Here is a 16394-nt window from a genome sequence, read left to right as displayed (position 1 = left end):
TATCTTAAGCTTCCCATGCCTCTGGAGGCTGGGAGACAGTAAACAATCGTATGCATAGCTGTAGGTGTCCGGGTAAACTTGTTAGGCGAGTTAGAGAGCCATCTGAGGGGTTTGGATTTAAACACTCCTAATTGCCCAGGAACTTTATTAATTGGAGCTGTAAGTTAACTCTTTGACAGAGAGAGTGAGATGGTGGTGGGGGACAGCCCCCAGTAAAGTCAGAGGTGAGAGCACAAAGCAATAAAGTAGGCAGACTCTGGTTTTTTGGGGGGTAGATGCTCGAGAATATCCGGGGGCACTCCCGAGGCTCGATCCCGCCTTTGCGTATGCCGAGCCCCCTTCCTCATGACCTTTGTCACGAGTGGAATGTCTCTCGCCGGCTCCCGGCACCAGCCAATTTGGAAAACTCAGCAGTGGCCACATGACTGGAAAAGGTCAGTTTTCATTCCAATCCCAAAGAAAGGCAATGCCAAAGAACGCTCAAACTACCACACAATTGCACTCATCTCACACGCTAGTAAAGTAATGCTCAAAATTCTCCAAGCCAGGCTTCAGCAATACGTGAACCGTCAACTTCCAGATATTCAAGCTGGTTTTAGAAAAGGCAGAGGAACCAGAGATCAAATTGCCAACATCCGCTGGATCATAGAAAAAGCAAGAGAGTCCAGAAAAACATCTATTTCTGCTTTATTGACTATGCCAAAGCCTTTGACTGTGTGGATCACAATAAACTGTGGAATATTCTGAAAGAGATGGGAATACCAGACCACCTGACCTGCCTCTTGAGAAACCTATATGCAGGTCAGGAAGCAACAGTTAGAACTGGACATGGAACAACAGACTGGTTCCAAATAGGAAAAGGAGTGCATCAATGCTGTATATTGTCACCCTGCTTTTTTAACTTATATGCAGAGTACATCATGAGAAATGCTGGACTGGAAGAAGCACAAGCTGGAATCAAGATTGCTGGGAGAAATATCAGTAACCTCAGATATGCAGATGAAACCATCCTTATGGCAGAAAGTGAAGAGGAACTAAAAAGTCTCTTGATGAAAGTGAAAGAGGAGAGTGAAAAAATTGGCTTAATGCTCAACATTCAGAAAACGAAGATCATGGCATCTGGTCCCATCACTTCATGGGAAATAGATGGTGAAATAGTGGAAACAGTGTCATATTTTATTTTTTTTGGCTCCAAATTCACTGCAGATGGTGATTTCAGCCATGAAATTAAAAGATGCTTACTCCTTGGAAGGAAAGTTATGACTAAAGCAGAGACATTACTTTGCCAACAAAGGTCCGTCTAGTCAAGGCTATGGTTTTTCCTGTGGTCATGTATGTATGTGAGAGTTGGACTGTGAAGAAAGCTGAGCACCATGGAATTGATGCTTTTGAACTGTCATGTTGGAGAAGACACTTGCGAGTCCCATGGACTGCAAGGAGTTTCAACCAGTCCATTCTAAAGGAGATCAGCCCTTGGTGTTCTTTGGCAGGAATGATGCTAAAGCTGAAACTCCAGTACTTTGGCCACCTCATGCGAAGAGTTGACTCATGGAAAAGACTCTGAGGCTGGGAGGGATTGGGGACAAGAAGTAAAGGGGACGACAGAGGATGGGATGACTGGATGGCATCACCAATTCAATGGACATGAATTTGTGTTAACTCTGGGAGTTGGTGATGGACAAGGAGGCCTGGCATGCTGCAATTCATAGGGTCATAAAGAGTACGACACGGCTGAGCAACTGTAGTGAACTGAAGTATATTTATGAGTTATACTTTATATATGAAGAAACAGAGATTAAAATTGTGAAAATAAGGAAAAATGCCTCATGTAAAACTGAGGCTAAGCAGTGTTCAACAACCTGAATGACTCTTCGAGATAGTAAGCATGCCTGTGTGCTACAATGCTTTAGCTGTCGAACTCTTTGAGCCTCCATGGGGATTCTCCAAGCAATACTGGAGTGGGTTGCATTTCCCTACTCCAGGGGATCTTCCGAACCCAGGGATCAAACCTGCCTTTCTTATGTCTCCCGCATTGGCAGGCAGGTTTTTTACCTCTGGTGCCACCTGAGAAGCCCTGACTGGAAAAAACAAAAGCCTCAGACAAAAGCTTTGTTTTTTATATAAAAGTATGTTTTCATTTGTATAAGGTTCAAAGAGAAAATAATTGACTTTGAGATAGAATATTGTTTACTACTTGTGGTATAGACTAGGAAGGGACATGAGAATACCTTATAAGTTGCTAGAAAGTTACTGTATTCTTACTCATTTTGTGATTATAGAGGTATATACATAAGAAAAAACAACATCTAGTATATATTGATGATACTGATGCAATTGTATGTCATTTGTTGTAAAATAAATAAATTTCTTAAAAGAAACTGTGGTGGTCAGGAAAACCATTAAATATGTCATTTATCTTTAAAAGTTTTGACAATTAAGTGAAACTTGTCATTTGTCATTTGAAGAAGAAATGGAAATTAAAACTTGGACAGTGATAACAAAAAAGATTGAAGAGATTGCAATATAAGAGGTTTAAGGCTATTGTATTTATCCAAGGAGGATATAGATTTTGATTAAACAGATTGTTATGCATATTAAAATATTTAGGTTAGAGGGACATATAAAAGGTATAATGTCTTGACCAGTAGAGTAGGAAACAAAGAAAATGAAGAAAACATGTTTTAATAGAGAGCAGGGAAGATGAAATAAATGGGCCAATAAAAATGTATGGTATATGAAAGATAAAATGGTAGAATAGGTCAAAATGTATCACATCACAATAAACATAAATAGATAAAATTCATCTGTTGCAAGACAGATACCTCTCAGATTGGTGCAAGTCCCTAGGATTTTGGAGGATGCCTTTTTATATCCTGGAAATGAATATATCATTTGAAACACACTAGCATTATGACTATTTAATATTTATTCCATGCCCTCAAAAATTAATAAATAACAGATTTTATGTTCATAGTTATACACTAACTTTTGATTTATTTTTCTTGTAGTCTGATCTCAGCCATGAAATGGAATCTGATATGATAGATGTGGTAAGTGGCCTCCCAAGATTTTGTTTTCTAAAATAAAATATTTCACATATACTGTATTCTTTTTAATATTCACTTCAGTTCAGTTCAGTTGCTCAGTCGTGTCTGACTCTTTGTGACCCCATGAATTGCAGCACACCAGGCTTCGCTGTTCATCACCAACTCCCGGAGTTCACTCAAACTCACGTCCTTCGAGTAGTGATGCCATCCAGCCATCTCATCCTGTGTCATCCACTTTTCCTCCTGCCCCCAGTGCCTCCCAGCATCAGAGTCTTTTCCAATGAGTCAGCTCTTTGCATGAGGTGGCCAAAGTACTGGAGTTTCAGCTTTAGCATCATTCCTTCCAAAGAAATCCCAGGGCTGATCTCCTTTAGAATGGACTGGTTGGATCTCCTTGCAGTCCAAGGGACTCTCAAGAGTCTTTTCCAACAGCACCGTTCAAAAACATTAGTTCTCATAGTGGTTTTGATTTGCGTTTCTCTGATAATGAGTGATGTTGAACATCTTTTCATGTGTTTGTTAGCCATCTGTATGTCTTCTTTGGAGAAATGTCTATTTAGTTCTTTGGCCCATTTTTTGATTGGGTCATTTATTTTTCTGGAGTTGAGCTGTAGGAGTTGCTTGTATGTTCTCGAGATTAGTTGTTTGTCAGTTGCTTCATTTCACACAAGTCAGAATGGCTGCGATCCAAAAGTCTACAAGTAATAAATGCTGGAGAGGGTGTGGAGAAAAGGGAACCCTCTTACACTGTTGGTGGGAATGCAAACTAGTACAGCCACTATGGAGAACAGTGAGGAGATTCCTTAAAAAAACTGGAAATAGAACTGCCTTATGATCCAGCAATCCCACTGCTGCGCATACACACTGAGGAAACCAGAAGGGAAAGAGACACGTGTACCCCAATGTTCATCGCAGCACTGTTTATAATAGCCAGGATGTGGAAGCAACTTAGATGTCCATCAGCAGATGAATGGATAAGAAAGCCATGGTACATATACACAATGGAGTATTACTCAGCCATTAAAAAGAATACATTTGAATCAGTTCTAATGAGGTGGATGAAACTGGAGCCTATTATACAGAGTGAAGTAAGCCAGAAAGAAAAACACCAATACAGTATACTAACACACATATATGGAATTTAGAAAGATGGTAACAATAACCCTGTGTACGAGACAGCAAAAGAGACACTGATGTATAGAACAGTCTTATGGACTCTGTGGGAGAGGGAGAGGGTGGGAAGATTTGGGAGAATGGCATTGAAACATGTAAAATATCATGTATGAAACGAGTTGCCAGTCCAGGTTCGATGCACGATACTGGATGCCTGGGGCTGGTGCACTGGGACGACCCAGAGGGATGGTATGGGGAGGGAGGAAGGAGGAGGGTTCAGGATGGGGAACACATGTATACCTGTAGCGGATTCATTTTGATATTTGGCAAAACTAATACAATTATGTAAAGTTTAAAAATAAAATAAAATTAAAACAAACAAACAAACAAACAAAAAACATCAATTCTTCGGTGCTCAGCTTTCTTCACAGTCCAACTCTCACATCCACACATGACCACTGGGAAAACACATCCTTGACTAGAAGGACCTTTGTTGGCAAATTAATGCCTCTGCTTATCAATATGCTGTCTAGTTTTGTTATAACTTTCCTTTATATCAGAATACCCAATATTTTTTTTTTAATTTATTTATTTTAATTAGAGGCTAATTACTTTACAATATTGTATTGGTCTTGCTATACATCAACATGAATCCGCCACGGGTGTACACATGTTCACAATCCTGAACACCCCTCCCACCTCCTTCCCCATACCATCCCTCTGGGTCATCCCAGTGCACCAGCCCCAAGCATCCTGTATCCTGCATCAAACCTGGACTGGAAATTCATTTCTTATATGATATTATACATGTTTCAATACCATTCTCCCAAATCATCCCCCACCTCCCTCTCCCAGAGAGTCCAAAAGACTGTTCTATAAATCTGTGTCTCTTTTGCTGTCTCGCATACAGCGTTATCATTACCATCTTTCTAAATTCCATATATATGCGTTAGTATACTGTATTGGTGTTTTTTTTTTCTGGGGTATTTCACTCTGTATAATAGGCTTCAGTTTCAACCACCTCATTAAAACTGATTCAAATGTATTATTTTAATAGCTTAGTAATACTCCATTGTGTATATGTACCACAGCTTTCTTATCCATTCATCTACTGATGGACATCTATGTTGCTTCCATATCCTGGCTATTATAAACAGTGCTTTGATGAACATTGGGGTACATGTGTCTCTTTCAATTCTGGTTTCCTCAGTGTGTATGCCCAGCAGTGGGATTGCTGGGTCATATGGCAGTGCTATTTCTAGTTTTTTAAAGAATCTCCATACTGTTCTCCATAGTGGCTGTACTAGTTTCCATTCCCACCAACAGTGTAAGAGGGTTCCCTTTTCTTCACATCCTCTCCAGCATTTATTGCTTGTAGACTTTTGGATCGCAGCCATTCTGACTTGTGTGAAATGGTACCTCATTGTGGTTTTGATTTGCATTTCTCTGATAATGATTGATGTTGAGTATCTATTCATGTGTTTGTTAGCCATCCATATGTCTTCTTTGGAGAAATGTCTATTTAGTTATTTGGCCCATTTTTTGATTGGGTAATTTATTTTTCTGGAATTGAGCTGCAGGAGTTGCTTGTATATTTTTGAGATTAGTTGTTTGTCAGTTGCTTCATTTGCTATTATTTTCTCCCATTCTGAAGGCTGTCTTTTCACCTTGCTTATAGTTTCTTTTGTTGTGCAGAAGATTTTAATTTTAATTAGTTCCAATTTTTTTTTTTTATATTTGCTTTTATTTCCAGTATTCTTGGGGGCGGGTCATAGAGGATCGTGCTGTGATTTATGTCGGAGAGTTTTGCCTATGTTCTCCTCTAAGGCTTTTATAGTTTCTGGTCTTATGTTTAGATCTTTAATCCATTTTGAGTATTTTTATACATGGTGTTAGAAAGTGTTCTAGTTTCATTCTTTTACAAGTGGTTGATCAGTTTTCCCAGCACACCTTGTTAAAGAGATTGTCTTTTCTCCATTGTATATTCTTGCCTCCTTTTTCAAATATAAGTTGTCCATAGGTGCATGGGTTTATCTCTTGGCTTTCTATTTTGTTTCCTTGATCTATATTTCTGTCTTTGTGCCAGTACCATACTGTCTTGATGACTGTGGCTTTGTAGTAGAGCCTGAAGTCAGGCAGGTTGATTCCTCTCATTCCATTCTTTTTTGTCAAGATTGCTTTGGCTATTCGAGGTTTTTTGTATTTCCATACAAATTGTGAAATTATATGTTCTAGCTCTGTGAAAAATACCATTGGTAGCTTGTTAGGAATTGCATTGCATCATCTATAGTTTTCTTTGAGTAGTATTCTCATTTTCACTATATTGATTCTTCTGATCCATGAACATGGTATATTTCTCTATCTATTAGTGTCCTGTTTGATTTCTTTCACCAGTGTTTTATAGTTTTCTATATATAGGTATTTAATTTCTTTAGGTAGATATATTCCTAAGTATTTTATTCTTTTTGTTGCAATGGTGAATGGGATTATTTCCTTAATTTCTCTTTCTATTTTCTCATTATTGGTGTATAAAAATGCAAGAGATTTCTCTGTGTTGCTTTTATATCCTGCAAGTTTACTATATTCGTTGATTAGCTCTAGGAATTTTCTGGTGGAGTCTTTAGGGTTTTCTATGTAGAGAATCATGTGTCAACTGCAAACAGTGAGAGTTTTACTTCTTCTTTTCCAATTTGAATTCCTTTTATTTCTTTTTCTCCTCTGATTGCTGTGGCCAAAACTTCCAAATCTATGTTGAATAGCAGTGGTGAAACTGGGCACCCTTGTCTTGTTCCTGACTTTAGCAGAAATGCTTTCAGTGTTTCACCATTGAAGATAATGTTTCCTTTGGGTTTGTCATATGTATAGCTTTTATTATGTTGAGGTATGTTCCTTCTATTCCTGCTTTCTGGAGAGTTTTTATCATAAATGGATGTTGAATTTTGTCAAAGGCTTTCTCTGCATCTATTGAGATAATTATATGTCTTTTATTTTTCAATTTGTTAATGTGGTATATTACATTGATTGATTTGTGGATATTGAAGAATCCTTGCACCCCTGGGATAAAGCCCACTTGGTCGTGGTGTATGATCTTTTTAATGCATTGTTGGATTCTGATTGCTAGCATTTTGTTAAGAATTTTTGCATCTATATTCATCAGTGATATTGGCCTGTAATTTTCTTTTTTTGTGACATCTTTGTCAGGTTTTGGTATTAGGGTGATGGTGGCCTCATAGAATGAGTTTGGAAGTTTACCTTCCTTTGCAATTTTCTGGAAGAGTTTGAGTAGGATAGATGTTAGCTCTTCTCTAAATTTTTGGTAGAATTCAGCTGTGAAGCCGTCTGGACCTGGGCTTTTATTTGCTGGTGGATCAGATTACAGTTTCAATTTCCGTGCTTGTGATGTGTCTGTTAAGATTTTCTATTTCTTTCTGGCCCAGTTTTGGAAAGTTGTACTTTTCTAAGAATTTGTCCATTTATTCCACGTTGTCCATTTTATTGGCATATAAAGGGTGATAGTAGTCTCTTATGACCCTTCGTATTTCTGTTGTCTGTTGTATTTCTGTGTTGTCTTTTGTGATCTCTCCATTTTCATTTCTAATTTTATTGATTTGATTTTTCTCCCTTTGTTTCTTGATGGCTAATGGTTTGTCAATTTTATTTATCTTTTCAAAGAACCAACTTTTGGCTTTGTTGATTTTTGATTTATGGTCTCCTTTGTTTGTTTTGCATCTTATTTCTGCCCTAATTTTAAGATTTATTTCCTTCTACTAACTCTGGGGTTCTTCATTTCTTCATATTGTATTTGCTTTAGGTGTAGAGTAAGGTTATTTTTTTGACTTTTTTCTTGTTTCTTGAGGTATGCCTGTATTTCTATGAACTTTTCCCTTAGCACTGCTTTTACAGTGTCCCATAGGTTTTGGGTTGTTGTGTTTTCATTTTCATTCGTTTCTATGCATATTTTGATTTCTTTTTTTATTTCTTCTGTGATTTGTTGTTTATTCATCAGTGTGTTGTTTAGCCTCCATATGTTGGAATTTTTAATAGTTATTCTCCTGTAATTGAGATCTAATCTTACTGCATTGTTTTTAGAAAAGATGTTTGGAATTATTTCAATTTTTTTGAATTTACGAAGGCTAGGTTTATTGCCCAGAATGTGATCTGTCCTGGAGAAGGTCCCGTGTGTGCTTGAGCAAAAGGTAAAATTCATTGTTTTGGGGTGAAATGTCCTATAGATATCAATTAGGTCTAGCTGGTCTATTGTATCATTTAAAGTTTGTGTTTCCTTGTTAATTTTCTGTTTAGTTGATCTATCCATAGGTGTGAGTGGGGTATTAAAGCCTCTCACTATTATCGTGTTATTGTTAATTTCCCCTTTCATACTTGTTAGCATTTGTCTTACATATGGTAGTGCTCCTAAGTTGGCTGCATATATATTTATAATTGTTATATCTTCTTCTTGGGTTGATCAATTTGATCATTATGTAGTGTCCTTCTTTGTCTCTTTTCACAGCCTTTGTTTTAAAGTCTATTTTATCTGATATGAGTATTGCTACTCCTGCTTTCTTGTGATCTTTGTTTGCATAGAATATCTTTTTCCAGCCCTTCACTTTCAGTCTGTATGTGTCCCCTGATTTGAAGTGGGTCTCTTGTAGACAACATATATAGGGGTCTTGTTTTTGTATCCATTCAGCCAGTCTTTATCTTTTGGTTGGGACATTCAACCCATTTACGTTTAAGGTAATTATTGATAAGTATGATCCTGTTGCCATTTACTTTATTGTTTTGTGTTTGAATTTACACACCCTTTTTGTGTCTCCTGTCTAGAGATTATCCTTTAGCATTTGTTGGAGAGCTGGTTTGGTGGTGCTGAATTCTCTCAGCTTTTGCTTGTCTGTAAAGCTTTTGATTTCTGCTTTATATTTGAATGAGATCTTTGCTGGGTACAATAATCTGGGCTGTAGGTTATTTTCTTTCATCACTTTAAGTATGTCTTGCCATTCCCTCCTGGCCTGAAGAGTTTCTATTGAAACATCAGCTGTTATCCTTATGGGAATCCTCTTGTGTGTTTGTTGTTGTTTTTCCCTTGCTGCTTTTAATATTTGTTCTTTGTGTTTGATTTTTGTTAATTTGATTAATATGTGTCTTGGGGTGTTTTACCTTGGGTTTATCCTGTTTGGGACTCTCTGGGTTTCTTGGACTTGGGTGATTATTTCCTTCCCCATTTTAGGGAAGTTTTCAACTATTATCTCCTCAAGTATTTTCTCATGGTCTTTCTTTCTGTCTTCTTCTTCTGGGACTTCTATGATTCTAATGTTGGAGCGTTTAACACTGTTTTGGAGGTCTCTGAGATTGTCCTCATTTCTTTTAATTCGTTTTTCTTTTTTCCTCTCTGATTCTTTTTGTTTTCTACCATTCTATCTTCTACTTCACTAATCCTATCTTCTGCCTCTGTTATTCTACTATTTGTTGCCTCCAGAGTGTTTTTTATCTCATTTATTGCATTATTGATTATATATTGACTCTTTTTTGTTTCTTCTTGGTCCTTGTTAAACCTTTCTTGCATCTTCTCAATCCTTGTCTCTAGGGTATTTATCTGTGATTCCATTTTTATTTCAAGATTTTAGATCATTTTCACTATCATTATTCCTAATTCTTTATCATGTAGATTCCCTATCTCTTCCTCTTTTGTTTGGTTTGGTGGGCATTTATCCTGTTCCTTTACCTGCTGGGTATTCCTCTGTCTCTTCATCTTGTTTATATTGCTGAGTTTGGGGTGGCTTTCTGTATTCGGGCAATTTGTGGAATTCTCTTTATTATGGAGTTTCCTCACTATGGGTGAGGTTTAATTGGTGGCTTGTCAAGATTTCTTGTTTAGGGAAGCTTGTGTTGGTGTTCTGTTGGGTGAAGCTGGATTTCTTCTCTCTGGAGTGCAATGAAGTGTCTAGTAACAAGTTATGAGATGTCAATGGTTTTGGAGTAACTTTCAGGAACCTGTATGTTGAAGCTCAGGGCTGTGTTCCTGAAGAATTTGCGTGGTATGTCTTGCTCTGGAACTTGTTGGCCCTTGGGTGGTGCTTGGTTTCAGTGTAGGTATGGAGGCGTTTGATGAGCTTCTATCAATTAATGTTCTCTGAAGTCAGGAGTTCTCTGATGTTCTCAGGATTTGGACTTAAATCTCCTGCTTCTGGTTTTCAGATTTATTTTTACAGTTGGCTCAAGACTTCTTATATATAGCACCATTGATAAAACATCTAGGTTAAAGATGAAAAGTTTCTCCACAGTAAGGGACACTCAGAGAGGTTTACAGAGTTACATGCAGAAGAGAAGAGGAAGGAGGGAGTTAGAGGTTACCCAAATGAGATGAAGTGGAATCAAAAGAAGAGAGAGAAAGTAATCACTTCATTATGTGCTCTCCACAGTCTGGACCACTCAGAGATGTTCATGGAGTTATTCAGAGAAGAGAAGAGGGAGGAAGGAGACAGAGGTTGCCAGGAGGATAAAAGGGGGGAATGAAAAGGAGAGAGACAGATCCAGCCAGTAATCAGTTCCCTAAGTGTTCTCCACTGTCTGGAACACACAGAGATTCAGAGAGTTGGGTAGAGAAGAGAAGGGGGAGGGAGGAGACAGAGGCGACCTGGTGGAGAAAAAGAGAGTCCAAAGGGGGAGAGAGCAGTCAAGCCAGTAATCTCGCTCCCAAGTAAAAATGGGTTCTGAAGATTGTGTTCTTAAAGGTACAAAATTGATAACAAATACCAAAAAGCAAATATTAAAATTCTAGGGTATAGGTTGGATTTTCAAAAATACAGTATTAAACAAAAGAAGAAGAAAAAATCACAAAAATTATTTAAAAAAATATATATATATATGAAGTTTGCTTTAAAAAACTTTTTTTGAAATGTAATAGTAGATTATAAAAATGAAAATTAAAGGAGTAATCGGGGACTTAAATTTTTTAAAAAAAGTTTAAAAAAAAGAAAAAAGGAAAGAATGATCATAAAAATAGTAAAATATATATCTAGGACCTTCTCTGGTGTTGTTGTGGGCAGTGTGGGGTCAGTTCATTTTCAGATAGTTCTTTGGTCCGGCTTATATTTCTCAAGATCTATAGGCCCCTTCCTATGTAGTCAGTACTAACTACAGGTTTTTAATCTATTTAACCTGTCACTTCCAAGGTGGTTCCCTCAGTTTTAGCTTCTTCTGTTTGCTGATCTCTTCAGTGTCTGATTTCTGCCCTGACAAAAGGGGTGCGATGGTGTACACTTTTTTTTTTTTTTAGGCTCACTTGTTCAGTTGCACTGTGGGGAGGGAGGGACGCTGCAAACAAATTACACTGGCTTGTGTTCACAGTGTCTCAGCCACACTGGGCCTGCCCCCGCTCACGGCGCGTGCACCCTCCCTGCCCACACAGCTCAGGCTCTAGGTTGCTCCGACGGTAACTGTCCGAGGCCAGCCCTGGGCTTTATGCACCTCCCAGGTCTAAGCCTCTCAGGTTCAGGCACTCGGGTAGTCCTCATAGTCACAGACTCCATTGGGCCTGCGTTTTGTGCGCTTCCCAGCTGTGAGGAGCTAGGGTGATGAGGTGTTTGGCGAGTGCGGTCACTGCGACTTATCGCCTCTCCCGTCCCTTCTGCTCGGTTTTCTGGGTGTACAACTGACGCACCTTCTCAGGCAGATAATGACTGTCCAGAACCCCAAGAAGTCTTAGTTAGCAAAGAATCCTGCTTGCAGTTAGGTAGATAATGTCTCTCTGGGGCTGTGATTGCCCCCTTCCGGCTCTGGCTGCCTGTCTCCAGAGGGGGATGGTCTGCAGCCGACTGGTTCTGTTCAGCCCTTTGTTCTGTGCGTGGGCCTGGTGGTGTCTTAGGGCTTTTCACGTGGTAGCTATCCCACAGTCTGGTTTGCTAGCCCAAATTAGTTCGCTCTGATTAGCTTTGGGGCATTCAGGCCCGATCCTTACTCTAAGCAATGCAGCCCGCGCCTCCCTGCCCAGCCCCCGCTTGCTAGTGGCAGGTGCAGGCGTCTGCGCTGCTTCTCCTCTGGGGGAGTTACCATTGGGCTTGTAATCTGTGGGTTTTAATTATTTACTTATTTTCCCTCCCTATTATGTTGCCCTCTGTGCTTTCAAGGCTCGCCACAGACTAGGCAGTGAGAGTGTTTCCTGGTGTTTGGAAACCTCTCTTTTTAAGGCTCCCTTCCTGGGACGGAGCTCCGTCCTTCCCTCTTTTGTCTCTTTTTTTGTCTTTTAAATTTTTCTACCTCCTTTTGAAGACAGTGGGCTGCTTTTCTGGGTGCCTGATGTCCTCTGCCAGCATTCAGAAGTTGTTTTGTGGAATTTACTCAGCGTTTAAATGTTCTTTTGATGAATTTGTGGGGAAGAATGTGGTCTCCCCGTCCTACTCCTTGGCCATCTTAGGACTGCCTCCTAGAATACCCAATAATTATATTTTGTTTAGTACACTGTAGAAATGTATAAATATATACACTATATATGTGTGTGTGTGTGTGTTTATTGAATGTTTAAAGCATATTTTCTTTATAGTTTTGTCACACAATTTAAGTTTTCCAGGTAGCTCAGTGGTAAAGAGTTTGCCTGCCAGTGTAGGAGGCACAAGTTTTATCCCTGGGTCAGGAAGATCCCCTGAGGAAGAAATGGCAACCCACTCCAGTATTCTTTCCTGGAGAATCCCTTAGACTGAGGAGCCTGGTGTGCTACAGTCCATATGATTGCAAAGACTTGAACTCAACTGAGTACGCATGCATACACACAGTTTAAATTGGATGAAATCAGGAAAAATTAAATATTTCTTACAGAATATAATATTCTAACATGTGAGACAAAAACCTATAAATTAATTGAAAATGTATAATTATAATGGGCAAATATAAACATCTTTATTTCAACATATTGTTAAACATAAACAAAAAATAATTGCTTTATTCACATTTCTGATCTGGAATGCTGCTGCTGATGATGCTAAGTCACTTCAATCATGTCTGACTCTGTGCGACCCCATACATAGATGGCAGCCCACCAGGCTCCCCAGTCCCTGAGATTCTGAAGGCAAGAACACTGGAATGGGTTGCCATTTCCTTTTCCAATGCATGAAAGTGGAAAGTGAAAGTGAAGTCACTCAGTCGTGTCTGACTCTTAGTTACCCCATGGACTGTAGCCCTCCAAGATCCTCCATCCATGGGATTTTCCAGGCAAGAGTACTGGGGTGGGGTGCCATTGCCTTCTCCGTCTGATTTGGAATATTCTTCCTCTGAAGAATAATTTATTTGTGTGTCATTTTCTTTTGGCAGAGACTACCACTATTCTTTGGTATTTTTAAGAGAAGAGGCCTAAATATACTTAATAATTCAAAGTTATATGAATTTATATGTGTCAAATATTAGCAGAAAGAAATTCATCTTTGTAAAACCCAACTCTTTGGGAAATGTTTTTTCCTCAGTAAGTCCCAGTGAAAGAAACTTTGTGCCTACATCTACTTCCTTGGGTATCTGTGTTTGTGTTTGTTTATTAAAAAACATGATAGTAGTCTCTAGAATTACAGAGTGCCTGAAGTATTTCAGATATTGCTGAAACAATTAGAATTAATTAATTATATTTCTTCCTTTCTATATCAGTCTGATATTCATTTGAAGGATGTTTAAGAGGTTCAGTCATAAAATTGTAAATATTTAGGAGTAGTTTTTTAGCTTTTGTATTTTGTTTGCTGCTTGGCAGTTGTTTCATGCCAAAAGTGGAATACTAATTACCATTTTTAACATATGGCACAAGAGAAGAGCATTCTGCCTTAAAAATTACCTCCATTTACTGTTTGCTGATGTTTAAATGTAATTTATTTGGCTTTACAATGTGTTCCTTTTCAGAATGAAAATTTCTCTGTGGTATATAAAATGTTAAACAAGTTCACAATTTTCTTTTAAGTGCAAGAAAGTTTTGGGTATCCTTTTGAAAAATAGACTCTTGATGAAGCCAAGTTGAAATAAAGCATGAGAACATTGAGTCCATAGAGGGAAGAACTAGAGAAGAAGATGAGAAAAGCAGGCTGCTTGCCAGTTTTTCCTAGGGACAAGACTTTGCTCTTGAAGCTTTTTTTTTTTTTTTTTTTTTTTAAGTTTAGTTACCTATAAACTGAGTTCAACTTCAGTAACAAACTAGGAGTCATCAAAGGTATTGTTGAAAATGAAATGACTGTATTCTGTGACTGCTACAAGTTACCATACATCTTTCTCATGATCAGCTCAGAGGAGGTTTTGTATTTGAGATTAGTCTTTTTCAGAAATCATGAAATAGGATTATGTCAAACATATTATTTTATTACATTCTTCTTGATTTTGTTAACTAGAAGACTGTAGGAAAAGTATTTTGTACAGATGAAACAAACTTTGAGATCTCTAATAGTTATTGCTTCTTAAGTATAGGTAAATGTTTAAATATTTTTCTTAATAACGTTTTAATAAACATTCAATATGTTACCTAATGTTTTCTTTCTGACTCTGTTTTCTATAAGTATTTACCTTGCCCTCCTTACATTTTATTTTTTTGTTATCACACAGATTTTCACTTTCTAACCATTTTCATTTTCTCTTGCTCTATTTTCCTCTCTCACTGCTCATATGGGAACTGAAAATAAAGTACTTATGTGAAATATGGGAAATAATCATAGATTTGAAGAACATGGTTGTTCTTGTGCAGTTGCTTAGTTGTGTCCAACTCTGTGACTCCATGGACTTCAGCACACAAGACTTTCCTGTCCTTCACTAAATCCTGGAGTTTGCTCAAACTCATGTCATTGAGTCAGTGATGCCATCCAGCAATCTCATCCTCTACCACACCCTTCTCATCTTGCTCTCAATCTTTCCCAGCATCAGGGTCTTTTCCAATGAATCATCTCTTTGCATCAGGTGACTAAAGTATTGGAGCTTCAGCATCAGTCCTTCCAGTGAATATTCAGGGTTGATTTCCTTTAGGATTGATTGGTTTGATCTCCTTGCTGCCCAAGGAATTCTCACAAGTCTTCCCAGCACCACAATTTGAAAGCATCAATTCTTTGGTGCTCAGTCTTCCTCATTGTCCAACTCTCACATCTGCACATGACTACTGGAAAAACCATAGCTTTGACTAGACAGACCTTTGGTGGCAAAGTAATATCTCTGCTTTTTAATATGCTGTCTAGGTTGATCATAGCTTTTCTTCCAAGGAGCAAATGTCTTTTAATTTCATGGCTGCAGTTATGGTCCACAGTGAGTTTGGATCCCAAGAAAATAAAGTCTCTCACTGTTTCCATTAATTCCCCACCTATTTGCCATGAAGTGATGGGCCCAGATGCCAAGATGTTAGTTTTTTTGAATGTTGAGTTTTAAGCCTGCTTTTTCTCTCTCCTCTTCCACCTTTATCAAGAGGCTCTTTAGTTCCTTTCTGCTTTATGCCATTAGGGTGGCATCATCTGCATATCTGAGGTTACTGATATTTCTCCCAACAGTCTTGATTCCAGCTTGTGTTTCATCCAGCCCAGCATTTAACATGATGTATTCTGCATATAAGTTTAAGATTCAGGGTTACAATATACAGTGTTGACATAGTCCTTTCCCAATTTTGTACCAGTTCATTGTTCCATGTCCAGTTCTAACTGTTGCTTTTTGACCTGCAAGTAGGTTTCTCAGGAAGCAGGTAAGGCGGTCTGGTATTCCTATCCCTTTAAAATTTTCTGCAGTTTTTTATGATCCACACAGTCAAAGGCTTTAGTATAGTCAATGAATCAGGATTAGATGTTTCTCTAGAAACAATAGAATATACAATATTATTTTAATAATATTTACTATGTATAAACACTTTTCAAAGTATTTTACACCTGAGTTGGGACGATCCCCTGGAGGAGGGCATGGAAAGCCACTCCAGTATTCTTTTCTGGATGATCCCCATGGACAGAGGAGGCTGGCAGGCTACAGTCCATGGGGTCACAAAGAGTCAGACATGACGGAGCTACTAAGTATGATAACATTTAATTTAAATAAAATTTTTTGGTAATTTTCTTTGGCAACTTTCATTTCCCCTCTTCCCACTGTAGTATTTGATTTTTGCAAGTTATATAGTTGACCCTATTGTTTCATTGTTACCACTTACTCAGCTCTTTTACAACTATAATCCACTTACCCAATGAATATTTATTGAACACACATTGTATGTTATGCACTGTTCAATATACTAGGAACAAGCAAGGTATGTAC

At 38.2% G+C, this 16394-nt stretch overlaps 1 protein-coding gene across 13 annotated transcripts in view; it reads left to right on the top strand.

The window, feature by feature from the left end:
- The window catches only part of LOC129640338 (uncharacterized), a 478862-nt gene that overhangs the window by 173373 nt on the left and 289095 nt on the right, over positions 1-16394 (top strand). For 10 of the 13 annotated variants that reach the window (XR_008708748.1, XM_055565608.1, XM_055565611.1 and 7 more), the window contains one exon: positions 3009-3050. The exons of the other annotated variants lie outside the window; for them this stretch is intronic. Coding sequence is in view for 9 of the 10 variants with exons in the window: in XM_055565608.1 (XP_055421583.1) it covers positions 3009-3050 (42 nt within the window). In the remaining variant the exon portion in view is untranslated. The remainder of the gene's footprint in view (positions 1-3008; positions 3051-16394) is intronic. 13 annotated transcript variants of the gene reach the window in all.

The sequence above is a fragment of the Bubalus kerabau genome, chromosome X, assembly GCF_029407905.1.
Source record: "Bubalus kerabau isolate K-KA32 ecotype Philippines breed swamp buffalo chromosome X, PCC_UOA_SB_1v2, whole genome shotgun sequence".
Lineage (NCBI taxonomy): Eukaryota > Metazoa > Chordata > Mammalia > Artiodactyla > Bovidae > Bubalus > Bubalus kerabau.
This window is presented reverse-complemented; position numbering and strand designations above follow the sequence as displayed.